Genomic DNA, 13982 nt, shown 5'->3' with positions numbered 1-13982 from the left:
GACCCTAGTGAGGATCAAGCGGTTCGGAAAATGAATGAATGAATATATATATATATATATATATACTGTATATATCTATAGATAATATCTATCTATATATAGATATCTATATGTAGATATAGATATATCGATATCTATATATAGATATATATCTATATATAGATATAGATCAGGGGTGTCAAACTCATTCCACATGGTGGGCCACATACGGCCTGGGTAGATGTCAAGTGGGCCGGACCATTAAAATGATACCATACTTTGCTAATTTCATGAAGCACCTTACATTTCCTTTGACGAATGTGCAATTTACTTTTATCATTCACATATATGCATTGCAACTGATCCCACTGATTGTACAAACTTTAACAAGTAATTGGTTTTGAAAAATATAGTAATGCACTTTAAGATTAAACGAGATTTATAAAGAAAGGAAGTTTTAAACCATTTACACGTGCATATAAAATCTAAATGTAATCCCTGCCTACACCTTACAAACTAAGGAGCGTGCTATTAAATGTGTAAATGTGAGAGTGCTATTGATAGCGTCTGCTGTCATGGGTCTGTCTCAGTGATGGACTGAGGCTGCTGTTGTCTTCTTCTCTGATCAAAACAGTGTCCCCTAGCGGATACTCAATGAATTGCACCTTATTAAAAATATTTATTCTGTGGAGGAAACTCATTTTCTTCACTTTTAAATTATCCTGTGGGCCTGATGGAACGGCCCGCGGACCGTATGTTTGACACCACTGCTTTACATAATCATCTCGCGGGCCGGATTAAAGTCCTTTGGGGGCCGGATCCGGCCCGCGGGCCGTACGTTTGACACCACTGATATAGATAGATTAGACAACCCCTCTGTGAGCCTTCACCTTACCGTGGTGGAGGGGTTTGTGTGTCTCAGTGATCCTAGTTGTCTGGGCCTTTATGCCCCTGGGAGGGTCCATCCATGGCAAACAGATCCGAGGTGAGGGACCAGACAAAGTACAGATCAAAAAACCCAGATTATGATCAAATTATTTGGATCTCGTATTCCCTTACCTGGACGCGGGTCACCAAACGACATCCCAGAAACAAGCGACGGAAATGAGTTTCCTCCGCAGGGTGTCTGGGCACTCCCTTAGAGATAAGGTGAGAAGTTTGGTCATCCGGGAGGGGCTCAGGATCGAGCCACTTCAACTTTGAGAAGAGCCAGATGAGGTGGCTCAGGCATCTGGTCAGGCCTGTCCCACTGGCAGGAGGCCGCGGGGCTGACCCAGGATACACTGGAGAGACTATGTCTCCTGTCTGGCCTAGGAATGCCTTGGGATCACCCGGGAAGAGCTGGAAAAAGTGATGGAGAAAAGCAAGTCTGGGTTGCCCTGCCGAAGCTATTGGCCCTGCAACATAAGCATAAACTGTCGAGGATGGATCAATGGATGGATGGATGGATAGATTAGACTAGATAAAAAGGGCTGCTGTCAAAAATCATAGGGAATACACCTCTATGCTGTACAATACAATGCATTTTTATATATATCGTGCTTTCACAACAGTTGCAGATGTAACAAAGCACTTTCGTGTAGGTATTTATTACTTTATATCATCAAAGTGTTATTTGTCATCAACATTGAATGCACCAGTCCATACCGATACATCAAAAAACAAAGTCAGGAAGTTGCATGCAAGCAACAAATTAGACAAACCCAAACCAAGGAAAATTGTTGCATCATAATTTATGTAAGAGTCTTCAGCTGTCATTATTGTGATTAATGTTGTAAATGTTGAGCTTTTTCTTTTTAATAAGCTATAATCTATCTGTGTATCTGCAGACGTTGCTATCTTTCTTGCTGACGGGCCATAGTCACTTGCGGTCCCGAATTGAGGAGGTTCTTGATCTGACTCTAATCCAGCAGCAGGCGGAGAAAGGAGCACTGGACGTTGGTGCCCTTTCCAATTTCATTATTGAGATGATGGGATCGCTTTGTGCTCCCTGCAGGGATGAGGATGTCAGTAAACTAAAGGAGATTACCGAGTTTGTCCCTTTGCTCAAGTAAGTGAAATAAATTTTAACTATATAACTAGTTCTTTATCGCAGCGGCTCCTCTTGTTGTCTTGTTGTCTGGTTGAGAGGGAAGAAATTTCATCTGTGCTGTATGTTCCACATGCAGTAGATTAGACTAGATAAAAAGGGCTGCTGTCAAAAATCATAGGGAATACACCTCTATGCTGTACAATACAATGCATTTTTATATATATCGTGCTTTCACAACAGTTGCAGATGTAACAAAGCACTTTCGTGTAGGTATTTATTACTTTATATCATCAAAGTGTTATTTGTCATCAACATTGAATGCACCAGTCCATACCGATACATCAAAAAACAAAGTCAGGAAGTTGCATGCAAGCAACAAATTAGACAAACCCAAACCAAGGAAAATTGTTGCATCATAATTTATGTAAGAGTCTTCAGCTGTCATTATTGTGATTAATGTTGTAAATGTTGAGCTTTTTCTTTTTAATAAGCTATAATCTATCTGTGTATCTGCAGACGTTGCTATCTTTCTTGCTGACGGGCCATAGTCACTTGCGGTCCCGAATTGAGGAGGTTCTTGATCTGACTCTAATCCAGCAGCAGGCGGAGAAAGGAGCACTGGACGTTGGTGCCCTTTCCAATTTCATTATTGAGATGATGGGATCGCTTTGTGCTCCCTGCAGGGATGAGGATGTCAGTAAACTAAAGGAGATTACCGAGTTTGTCCCTTTGCTCAAGTAAGTGAAATAAATTTTAACTATATAACTAGTTCTTTATCGCAGCGGCTCCTCTTGTTGTCTTGTTGTCTGGTTGAGAGGGAAGAAATTTCATCTGTGCTGTATGTTCCACATGCAGCGCATTTGACAATAAAGTTGTACTTGACTTGACTTCATCCAGCGTGTAGTTTGCTTTATGTAGTTCAAATGAACTGAATTTAAGGGGAATTAAACGGGAACTCAAGTAAAGAAATTCCTTTGCAATGTTTTAATGGCCTCCACTCGTCAAAACACAGTCTTCTGATGAATATTTAAAATTGTCATTCACCCATTATTTAAACCGCTTAACCTCACGAAGGTTGCAGGCGTGCACGTGCCTATCCCAGCCGTCTTCTGGCAGTAGTACAACCTGAACTGGTTGCCAGTCAGTCACATAGCACACCCAGATACACAATCATTCACACTCTGTGTTATGATTTAGCATTTGTTTTTAACTGTGAATTCACATCTCAATTCCAGTCACAATAGATTTGTGCATAGCCATAATAATAATAAAGTTAAAGCGGTGAAGTCGAGGCAAAACAACTGCCAACAGCATAATTCTCCCTTTCGCTCCTTCCTTCCTCATTTGTCAATGTGTCATCATCTTCCTTTATGAAGCATGAGAATGCCTTTGGTGTGGATAGAGGGTTTTTAAATGATTCTATCGGGGCAGCATCGTGAACTTAGTTCTAATGACTAGTGGTTAGCACGTCTGCTTCACTTTAGAGTTCTGGCTTTGTATCTCAGTTTGAGCATTATGATGTGCTTGCTCTGCCTGTGCTTGTGTGAATTTTCTGTGTATTCTGGCTTCCTCCTACATTCCAAAAACATGCACAGGCAACTATTAGACTAGACTAGACTCAATTGTCCATAGATGTAAATGGCTGTTTACATTTCAGTATCCTGCGATTAGATAGCAACCAGGCCAGTGTTTACCCCACTTCTCTCCTCAGTCAGATGGGATAGGCTCTAACCCACCGCTGACCCTAATGTTGACAAGCAGTAAACATAAATAAATAAATATGTTAGATGGATGATGATATTGTGCGATTTGCTGGCAACCAGTTCAGGGTGTTTCCTGCCTACTCCGTGAAGACTGTTGACATCTAGCACGCCCGCATCCCTTCTGAGGATAAAGCAGTTCAGATAATGGATGGATGGATGATGGCGCTGAAGCGAAGAGTTTTGCTTAAACAATATTAGATTGGAAATATTTACAGAGGTTTAACTTTCTTTTCCTGGCATTCTCTTTTTAGGGCCATATTCTCATTATTGGACCTGATGAAGTTGGACATGGCTAATTTTGCTGTAAACAGCATCAGGCCTCATCTGATGCAGCAGTCCGTTGAGTATGAGAGGAACAAGTTCCAGGAGTTTCTGGACAGACAACCAAGTAAGCGAATTATACAATTTAACATTCTTAATCATATACTCAAATCTGAAGAAATCAATCATTCCTGATTGGAAATGACAGAGTGCAGTATTAAAACCCAGTAAGCGAATTATACAATTTAACATTCTTAATCATTTACTCAAGTCTCAAGAAATCAATCATTCCTGATTGGCAATGACAGAGTACAGTATTAAGGCCGCCGCACATTGAGTGATGTGGCGAACTCCACTGCACACCGCGCGGGGTTTTGCTACAAGTTTTCATGAGTGGCGGAATTTCGGCCACTGACCATGCGGCAATTCAAAATTTGAATCATAGTTGCACGATGTGGTGACATCACAAATTATAGCTAATCTAAATGCACATGAACTTTCACATAGATGAAATATCTATTTCAATCAATCAATCAAACTTTATTCATATAGCACTTTTAAATGCAACTCACAGTGTTGTGCAATTAACACATCAAAAACACAACATAAAAAGAGTACCCGTCCCACTCTCCCCAACATACACAGATCTCCACAACATGCCTATGCTCTCTTTGTGTGGCAAACTGCATTTTCCTTGACTGCCACTCTTATCTTTTTATGGATTAAAAAGTGATATTGTATGCGGATCCTCAGAATGCAACGTTCAAATGCAACTTTTGTTCTTTGTCTAATAGTGACGTTGAGTAGAGTTATGTTGTCGCTGAAAAACCGATTCCTCTCTTTTTCAGATGCTTTAGACTATACTGAGAAATGGCTTAAGGACACATTAAAGAACTTGAGAGGGGCTTCTTCCACTGAGGCCTCAGCTGATCCTCCTGCTTTCCTCCCAGCTAATGTCCATAATCAAGCGTATTTGCGCCTGCTTAAATGGGAACACCTCTCAGAGCCCTTTCCTGAGGTAAACTCTTTGATATGTTTATTCAGTCTGTGACACCTTTGGAAAAACTAATTACAGTGGTACCTCTGCTTACGAGTGTCTCTTCATATGAAATTTTTAAGTTACGAAACGCCTCAACAGGAAAATATTGCCTCTTGTTACAAAAGAAATTTCAAGATACGAAAGGTAAAAATACAGTATAGGCTACTACTCGCAGCTCTGAGTTTCCTAAACGCAACATACTTATAGCTGTGCTGCTATTAGCTATTACCGAGCATCATCCTGCTATCCCATTGGCTAAGAGGGACCTCTATGTATGAGTCTATGTGTGCAGATAGATATGTGTTTATGCAGCGTCCTCGTCATTCGCCCCTCGGGCCATGAGGCGTTCCGATAGTTTTACGTAAATGTGCATCACCCAGAAAAAGTGTTCACCAGTTGGACAACCGCTCACTATGCTGATGTTTGCGTTGGACATTTTCAAAGGATTGTTAGAAGCCGACGAAAGCAAACGCCCTTGGATCAGTTCTTTACACAACGCCAAGCAAAAACCCCTTCTGAGAGAGAACATGAACTAAAGAGGGCAAAAAACGATAAGGACGCAGTTAAGTTAAATGACCATCATTTTTATTCGTTACTCTGTTTTTTACATTATGCACAACTCTCATTTATTGTGCAATAATCTAAATGTAACATGTATTTTTTTACATATTTTGATGCATTTTTATGCTTGATAAACATTTATGTCTGAATTTTGGTAGGCTTGGAATGGATTAGGGTATTTACGTGGAGAACGCGTCCCTACTTACAAAATTTTCTCGTTAAAAAATTTCTTCCAGAACATATTAATTTCGTAAGTAGAGGTACCGCTGTACCATGTACAGTTGGATTTGCTCTGAGATATTCTTTCTTTCTTTTTTTTTTTTTTTGCTACTTAGACAATGTTGATGGATCAGGTTCGGTTCCAGGAAATGCAGCAAATAACTGAACAATTAGTTCTACTTTCATCGATATTACTCATAGTTTACACAACCACGGGGGAAGCCATCTCAGGCATTCCGGGGCTCATGGAGACGCTTAAAAACACTGTTCATGCCATGCTTGCAGATATGCATGCACCGTAAGTACAAACACCTCCCACAGTTTTGTTAAAACTTGTAAAGCATTACCTAGACAAAATTTGTAAAATTGAGTACCTTATTTACACCTATTTATGACAACTGGTGGCACACATTATACTTTGTATCTGTAATTTTTCATTTTGTTCCGATATGAGATCGTCTGTTTTTCAAAAATGTAATTTATTTATAAACTGTAACACAATAACATTGTGGTGCAAAATCTGCTTGAAGCATCTGTTTGATTAACCAATATACTTAGGCAATTACGTTGTACTCATAGGATTGCATTAGAAATTTAGGTATGAATTCATTGAAGATGTTTGTTGTACTTGTAACTTGTAGTGTTGCCAGGCAATGCAAAGTACAGCTACAATATTATACAAATTGCTGAAATTAATACCTTTCTGTGTCAAACCTGCCAATCAAAACTGAGCATTGTGATTCGACAATATGAGATACATCTGAGTGCGTAGGTGTACCTACATTTTTGGACCAGTCACTATATGTTCCTTGTAGTTTCAGCCTTAAAAACTACAAATTTTTCTCCATAAATAGGATTGGAATTTGTCCTTGTAGTTTTCGCAGGAGCCAATCTGTGTTGTTTCATGCAAATAACGTATTGCCTTTTCCAAGGTCTTTCAATCTGCAAGAGACCCTAGTGACCACTGGGGAGAAACTGTGCATGGAGCTAAGTCAATGTTTAACCCAGCATGGCTCCGCCGCATTATCTACTGACCAAAAAAACATTCTGATGGGGCAAATCTCTGCCACCATCCAGCCGGACAACACAGTCCGTCAGTTGATGGGTAAGTGATGTCCACTGCAATTTTTTTGTTGGTGGGTGAGATTGAATTGACTCTCCTCTTTTGTCTTCTCTTGGCATCTCTTTCAGACTCTCGGGTTCAGAGCTACCTGCTGGCCACTCTGGAGTCCAGTCAACACAAGACCCCTCCTCCTATACCTGGAGGTCTTGCACCCATCTGCAAGGAGCTACAAGCACTTGCTGTTCGCTTCAGTTGTCTCGTCAATTTCAATAAGCTGGTCTTCTCCCCATTCTACCGAAAGATTCTCCAAGAGTGCTTCTCATCAGGAGGTTGTGCCAGCACAAAGACGTAAGCGCTATGACAGTGATGTTAGGTACATTTTCAAGCTAACACTTGAATTCAACAAAAGGAGCTGAGGATAATGATAACACATTTAAAACACATTAAAATCACTACATGGAGGGGGAAAAAAAAAAAAAAACCTTCCGCTGTGTCCTCTGACCCTGCTTAGATATACATCAATTCTATGAAATCCAATGTGTTTTGACGCCGTGTAACCCATGACTAAGTAGGTACATAATGCTTTGGACCGTTTCTTAATTCTTGGGAGGTTTAAAGAACAGATGATAGTTACGAATGAATAACTGGAGCCCAAGTGGTTTTGCAGATTTAGATAAAAATGCAAAAGGAAACGTACAAATTTGGTGCACTAGCTATACCATGGAATGAACCAATATTGTATGTAAGTTCAGATGACAATTTCCACTGCATGGGTCTTCCTGTAGCTCCATAACTTAGTTCTTATAGTTCAGTCCAAGAAGATATGGACCAAAAAGTAGTGGAGGTGCTTTTAGCCAGCGGGTAAGTCAAAACAAAATAACAAGTCGACTGTGCGAGTTGTTCCTCTTACCAGGCTGTACACCGGTCCTCGAGGGCACCTTGCCTGTATGTTTTAGATATTTGCCTCCACCAACTCACCTAATTGACACCTGCTGTAGATAATCAGGAAAGAAGAATTGAAAAAAAGCATTAGTCTAGAAATTTTGCTTTAAACATTCAAACACCTGTAGTTGCAGTTTGTTTGTCAACCCATTGCTCTTTTGCGGTGGCTTCCCAAAAAGTGTTATGTTTCTCTTTTATGAATGTAGAAATGAAATTGAGTTGAAATGTGAGAAAGGTTCTGTGTTACATGGAGTGCTTTAATTAATTACTTTTGTTATTTAGTTAACTGACATTTGTATTGGAGAAATAAAAGAATCCCAGTCATTTGTAATATCTTTGCCATTATTGGAAGTGGAGTGTGGCAGTACTGATTTGTGGCATTACTTCTATTCAGACATATCTATACTATAATGACTTTTTTTCTCTATTCTACTTAAGTGCGAATTGTGAAAGTATAAGACAGTGTAACAATAGAAAATACTTGAAGTTTTATGCTAACAGTTTGTAAGAAACAGATTGAGAACCCCAAGCAGTGTGTGTCCTGTTTTTGCTCAGCTTTTAGACAGAGTGGCAAGCCTGCAGGGTTGTATTTAAGATTTCATGCCAAAGTAACCAGTTTCTGTTGCTCTCCTCCCTTTGCAGAAGTGTTGATATCGTGTGGAGTTAAAGTTGATTGTGTGCAGCTGTTTAACAACCTCGATTGAGCCAACAGCCAAAAACTATCATGGCATGTGCCCAACAACAATGTCAAAACTATATACAGTACTGTGTACTCTGCACACAGTAATTTGAATCTCATTTCATCAATCTACCATATTTTCCACACTAAAAGGCGCACTGGATTATGAGACGCACCTTCAATGAATGGCCTATTTTGTAATTTTTTTCATATATTGGACGCACCGCACTATAAGACACAATCTACAATGCATCCACTAGATGGAGTTACGCTCAAGGAAATGCTTACAGAACTGTAGCAACGCCACTGGAGTGACGCGCCCCCTCAGCAGTCCATAGTCCGCTGCTCCTGCTGTGCGTGCAACCACGTCACAGCTTTGAACAATCAAACTTTACTCATATAGCACTTTTTAAATACAACTCAGTGTTGTGCAAGTAACACATCAAAAACACAACATAAAGAGTACCCCTCCCACTCTCCCCAACATACACAGATCCCCACAGCTAAGCTTAGCTGTTGAGTGGCTTTGCTACAGAACGATCAGATATCAGTAAAACTTATTAAATAAAGCAGCGACACAGTTCACTTAACCAACAGCAAGTTATAACATTGGCTCATTAACATTGAATTCTCTTGCTGCTGCTCTATTTCACTGTTCAACTGCGTAACTGATCACCTTAAGTTTCAACAAGCACGTCTCTAGCAAGGAGCCATTTTGGGGTTGACTATTACCGTAATAACACAAGGCGCATCGGATTTTAAGGTGCGCTGTGAGCTTTTAAAAAAATGGAAGGCTTTTAGGTGCACCTTTTAGTGCGGAAAATACGGTACTTATTCAAATTTAAAATCTGAGTTTGTGTAATTGAACAAAAAGTTGACTAACTAATGGAATTTAAAGCAGGTCAAGCACAGTTATCTTGAATGATCTTTTTCAGAGCAATTAAATGAAATTGAATTCCAACTGTATACCTGATGATCTCTTATGGACAATAATTTACTCCAGTATGCCGCGGTGGTTGGAAATCACAGCAATTGATGGTAGAATATACGAAATTAAGCTGTGTGTCTGCATGTTGTTTGATTGTTTTGCATTTTTTTTTTTGCTCTCAAAAATCACAGATTTTAAAATATTCGTGCACAGTAAAGGTCAAATTATGGAAAGATTATTTATTTACCAAATTTGATTTGAATCGCACAGTATGGCTGAATGAGTTTATTTGTATTCACTTTTTAAAATGTTTTTTATTAATTTGTTCCACATCAATGAATTAAAATCCAGTTCCACTCTTCATGAAAACTAATTTAAATCCCATGAACTCAGTTAACTTGGATTATTGTAAACCAATTGTTGTCATACACTGTGACATTGAAAAGTCACTGACACTACTCACAGAAAGCGATGAGATTGTCATGAACTCTGACCATTGTTCTGAAGTGATTGCTTATCTTGTAATGGCCATCCATGGTTTATGATGAGTGAAGGTTGTAAACATCCCTCAAGCAGAAAAGGGTCAAGGCGACATAACATGCTTTAACTGTGACCATTCCATTTCATCTGGCACAATGGGGCAATCCGCAAGGAAGACATCAGGAGGCGAGACATCTCATTCCGTGACGTGACCCCGGATCAGTGGAATAGAGAATGAATGGATGGGAGGAAAATCTTCCATCAAGTATGAAAGGGTACATGAAGTTGCTGAAAGCAGGACGCTTCGTCTGCACAAAACGAAGAGGCAGCCATCAAAATGGGCTCTAGGTGCATGAACATCGTGTGCCTCACGTAAAAGTCACACTGCAGCGAAGGTGCTCGGTCTGCCTTCGCAAAGGTGGGCAAAGTAAAATCAGAATATGGTGTATTATTGTTCATGCTCATTTCGTTTGCGTGGATTCCTTGCCATTTTGTTGCAAGTTAGTTTCTGTTTACTTACCGGTATTACCTTGCTAGTTGCAAGTGATTTATGTTCTTTCTTTTATCCTGACTCTTCGTTGGCAACGACTTTATTTGTGCTTTTTCGGTCTTTTATTTTTCCATAATTTTCTTGTTCTACTTTATCCTCGTCGATATTTGTGGGATCCCCTCACCTGTTCATACCCGAACCTGACAGGAGCAGTACATTTCTCTGACTTTGGGTGCCGGACTACAAATACAGTGAAACTCCTCTAGAACGAAACCTACATGGGTGAAAATACCCCCTAATGTAAAAAAAATCTTCATGCATTAACACATTCCCATTCTCCTGCCCCCCATACGACGAAAAAAAAAACCCCTGTTGCGTTATACGAAATCATTTTCTCTGCTCCAGCCTCGCGAAGACATTCACTACAACGAAGTCTAATCCAACAGCGACCTCTACTGCTTTGTTCGGAAACGGCAACAGCAACCACCACACTGGTTTACACATGCGCAGTAGTCCAGGAATTATTTGTTATTGTTAGATTCAGACAAAAGCATGGACGTTGCATTGCTAAAATGGCTACAAAACGGACCTTTGGATGTCAAGCAGCTAAGACAAGAAAAGCTCTGATGCTGGAAGAGAGGGTAAAAGTGATCAAAATGAAAGACGGAGCAAGCAAAATAAAAGACATTATCAAAGAAAATGATGTAAGTGAAAGTGAATACTGATCGTAAATTTTGCAATTTCTTTCCCTTTTTTTCTTTCGACACTGACAATATGAAGTGTCAAATAAGTGTGTGCTCATACTTATGCACTATTGGAATAAAAATAGAGTACACATACGTTTGTGTGTGTGTGTGTGTGTGTGTGCTTACATCTGAGATCAAATTTACTACAATGAAAAACCCCCTGTTGTGAAAAATTTCTTGCTGCAAACATGATTTCGTTGTAGAGGAGTTTCACTGTATACTACCCTAGTTTTAAGTTGTTATATCATCAATCACCACTAGATGACAGACAGTTGCGCTTACACTGTCCTGTACCACAATGTGTAAGAGCCCAATAATTCTGGGCGGATTTGGAATGATATGCAGGACAAACAGTACCACAGAAAATGTGCGTCGGACCAAACGTTGTCGTGTGAACGGGGCTAATATGTCATGTGATCATCTGCAGCCAGTGATGGCCAAGCGGGCGTGTCATAACTAATTAACATGTTGAGTTGCATGTGTCTTACCCTCCATGGCAGAGGCTCCGTCGAACCCCTGAGACCGACTCACCGAACCCCGGGGGTTCGATCTAACCCAGATTAAGAACCACTGCCCTACAGTCTTCTGTGACGCAGTTGACATAGCTAATGACCTTCTGTGCCTAATTGTAAAGATTTTTTTTCTTGACTTCCCCTTTAAATTTTTACTCAGAAGTACAATTTATAGTGCAAGATTGGACTACATGCCCGGCAGCTCATGACGTACTTCCGGTGGAAAATACGGAGACTTGTGAACTTCCGGCTTCCGTATGTTCCAAGCAGCGAGGACGCCATCTGGAGGAAAAATAACTCCCATTATTGAAAGTTGTGTTAGCGTCGGTGTTCGGAATAGGTATGTATGTATATATTTTTAGCTCGGGGCTGGCGTTTTTCAAGGTAGAAATGTCCTCCGAAGTTGTCACGAAGGAATAGCTCTTCAAGCCAACTCTGATGTATGTTTACCACTGAGACTGTGCTCACAAAACAGATAAAATGCCCATCCATCCATGCATTTTCAACCAGCCTATCCTCATGAGGGTCGCGAGCATGTTGGAGTCTATCCCGGTTGTCTTCAGACAGTTGGCGTGGCACACCTGAACTGGTTGCCAGCCAATCAGGGCACACATAGACAACCATTCACACTCATAATTACACTTAAGGACAATTTAGAGTGTTCAGTCAGCCTATGATGCATGTTTTTGGAATGTGGGAGGAAACTGAAGAAAACCTTAGTGGGCACGAACTGGAATCGAATCCTACACTTCCGTACTGTGCGGTTGATGTGCCATAGATGGCAATTTTCCGCGTGTCCGCGGAAATCCGCTGTTTTATTTCTTAAATTGATCATTTTTGTGAATCGTCTAAATCCGTTGAGAAAATTTTGGGGGCGGTCAGGTACCTTATCGTCAAATTTTCGCGAGCTCTCCCGAACAGTCTCTCCATTTTCCGTTTGTAAACAGCCCTGCGATTGGACGTGTATGAAAGCTTCAACTAATCAGATCACTGAAGGCATTATTTGTTGCGGAAGTCTTAGCTCGATTATATACGGCCCAGCGATTGGTTAACTACAAGCGATTGGACCAATCAAATTGCACGTAACATATTGTTTTACCTGATTCATGGCGGCCTGTTCGTCTTGCAAATTCATTGTTCTGGGATCGTTTTGAGCGGAATTATGAAATTTTTGACGAAAGACCAGGAGTCTTCAATCCTAGAATCCTAGAAATTGACTCAAACGTCAAGAATAAATTCCGATGGGACTGGCTTGACAGAAAAGCCACTGTAAAGGTAAAAATGGTTCCAAGTTCGACGAAGTTACAGAAGCTCTTGGACAATTTTTGAAGAAACCAGACGTAGCAGGCAAAGCTTATTGTGTGTATTGTAGTGACTTAATTAACTATGGCTCCCGTGGATGCGTGGCATTGACAGATCATGCAACAAAAGTGAAAAAAACATGCCGACAAAATCGCCATTCGACGGAGCAATTATTCTTTGGGATCGGCATTTTTCAAACAAACTGCGTCAGCGGATACAACTAAAGACGTTACGCGCTGGGGTACTTTGGCTGAACCAAGCAACGAAATCTGCTCCACTGACGCCCCTCGCCGATAGACAGGTACACTCCGAGGTATATAAATTTTTTATTCAAATATACGAGGATGATATTTTCAATTTTATTTGGTATGCATTTGTAGCAACAGCATGATAACATTTATTTGTTTTTATTTGCGTTTTATATTCATATTGATAATTCACGTTTTGTCTTGGATAATAAAGCACGGTTAGGCATAATAAATTGTATGCATAATAAATATTCACTATCACTGTATGAGGTAAGAATCAACAGCTTTTTATCACATTTACACAACACTTTATGAATACAAGTCATGAACAAATCTTAAATATGGCAGGGAATGTGTTTACTTTTTTAGTTTTGATTTTGAGCAGCAAATTTGGAGTTACATATTGGTGCTCACCAGGAATGCATAAGCAAAATTGCACAAATTTTCACTTGAAAGAATAGTGGCGATCTTGGGATTTTTTTCTGTTCAATTTTCAAACAGTGTGTAAATTTAATACACTTCATCTTCAGCATGTTTAGTGCCACTTTTGTAAGTAACCACGCCCCCGTCCAGGCCACGCCCCCGTCCAGGCCACGCCCCCGTCCAGGCCACGCCCCCGTCCAGGCCACGCCCCCGTCCAGGCCACGCCCCCGTCCAGGCCACGCCCCCGTCCAGGCCACGCCCCCGTCCAGGCCACGCCCCTTCCGCTTTTTTCATCACTCGCCATTGCCATGTATG

General features: G+C 40.5%; 1 protein-coding gene across 1 annotated transcript in view; it reads left to right on the top strand.

Moving 5' to 3' along the window:
• The window catches only part of tcp11l1 (t-complex 11, testis-specific-like 1), a 9930-nt gene extending 2550 nt beyond the window's left edge, over positions 1 to 7380 (top strand). The window contains exons 5-10 of the mRNA XM_019876877.1: positions 1809 to 2029; positions 4026 to 4162; positions 4884 to 5053; positions 5971 to 6152; positions 6787 to 6959; positions 7046 to 7380. Of these exons, the coding sequence (XP_019732436.1) occupies positions 1809 to 2029; positions 4026 to 4162; positions 4884 to 5053; positions 5971 to 6152; positions 6787 to 6959; positions 7046 to 7269 (1107 nt within the window). The 3' untranslated portion in view covers positions 7270 to 7380. The remainder of the gene's footprint in view (positions 1 to 1808; positions 2030 to 4025; positions 4163 to 4883; positions 5054 to 5970; positions 6153 to 6786; positions 6960 to 7045) is intronic.
• The last annotated feature ends 6602 nt before the right edge of the window (positions 7381 to 13982 follow it).

Source organism: Hippocampus comes, unplaced genomic scaffold (genome assembly GCF_001891065.2).
Source record: "Hippocampus comes isolate QL1 unplaced genomic scaffold, H_comes_QL1_v1.1 scaffold110, whole genome shotgun sequence".
NCBI classification, from domain to species: domain Eukaryota; kingdom Metazoa; phylum Chordata; class Actinopteri; order Syngnathiformes; family Syngnathidae; genus Hippocampus; species Hippocampus comes.
Note: the sequence above shows the minus strand (reverse complement) of the source record. Positions and strands in the feature narration are given on the sequence as shown.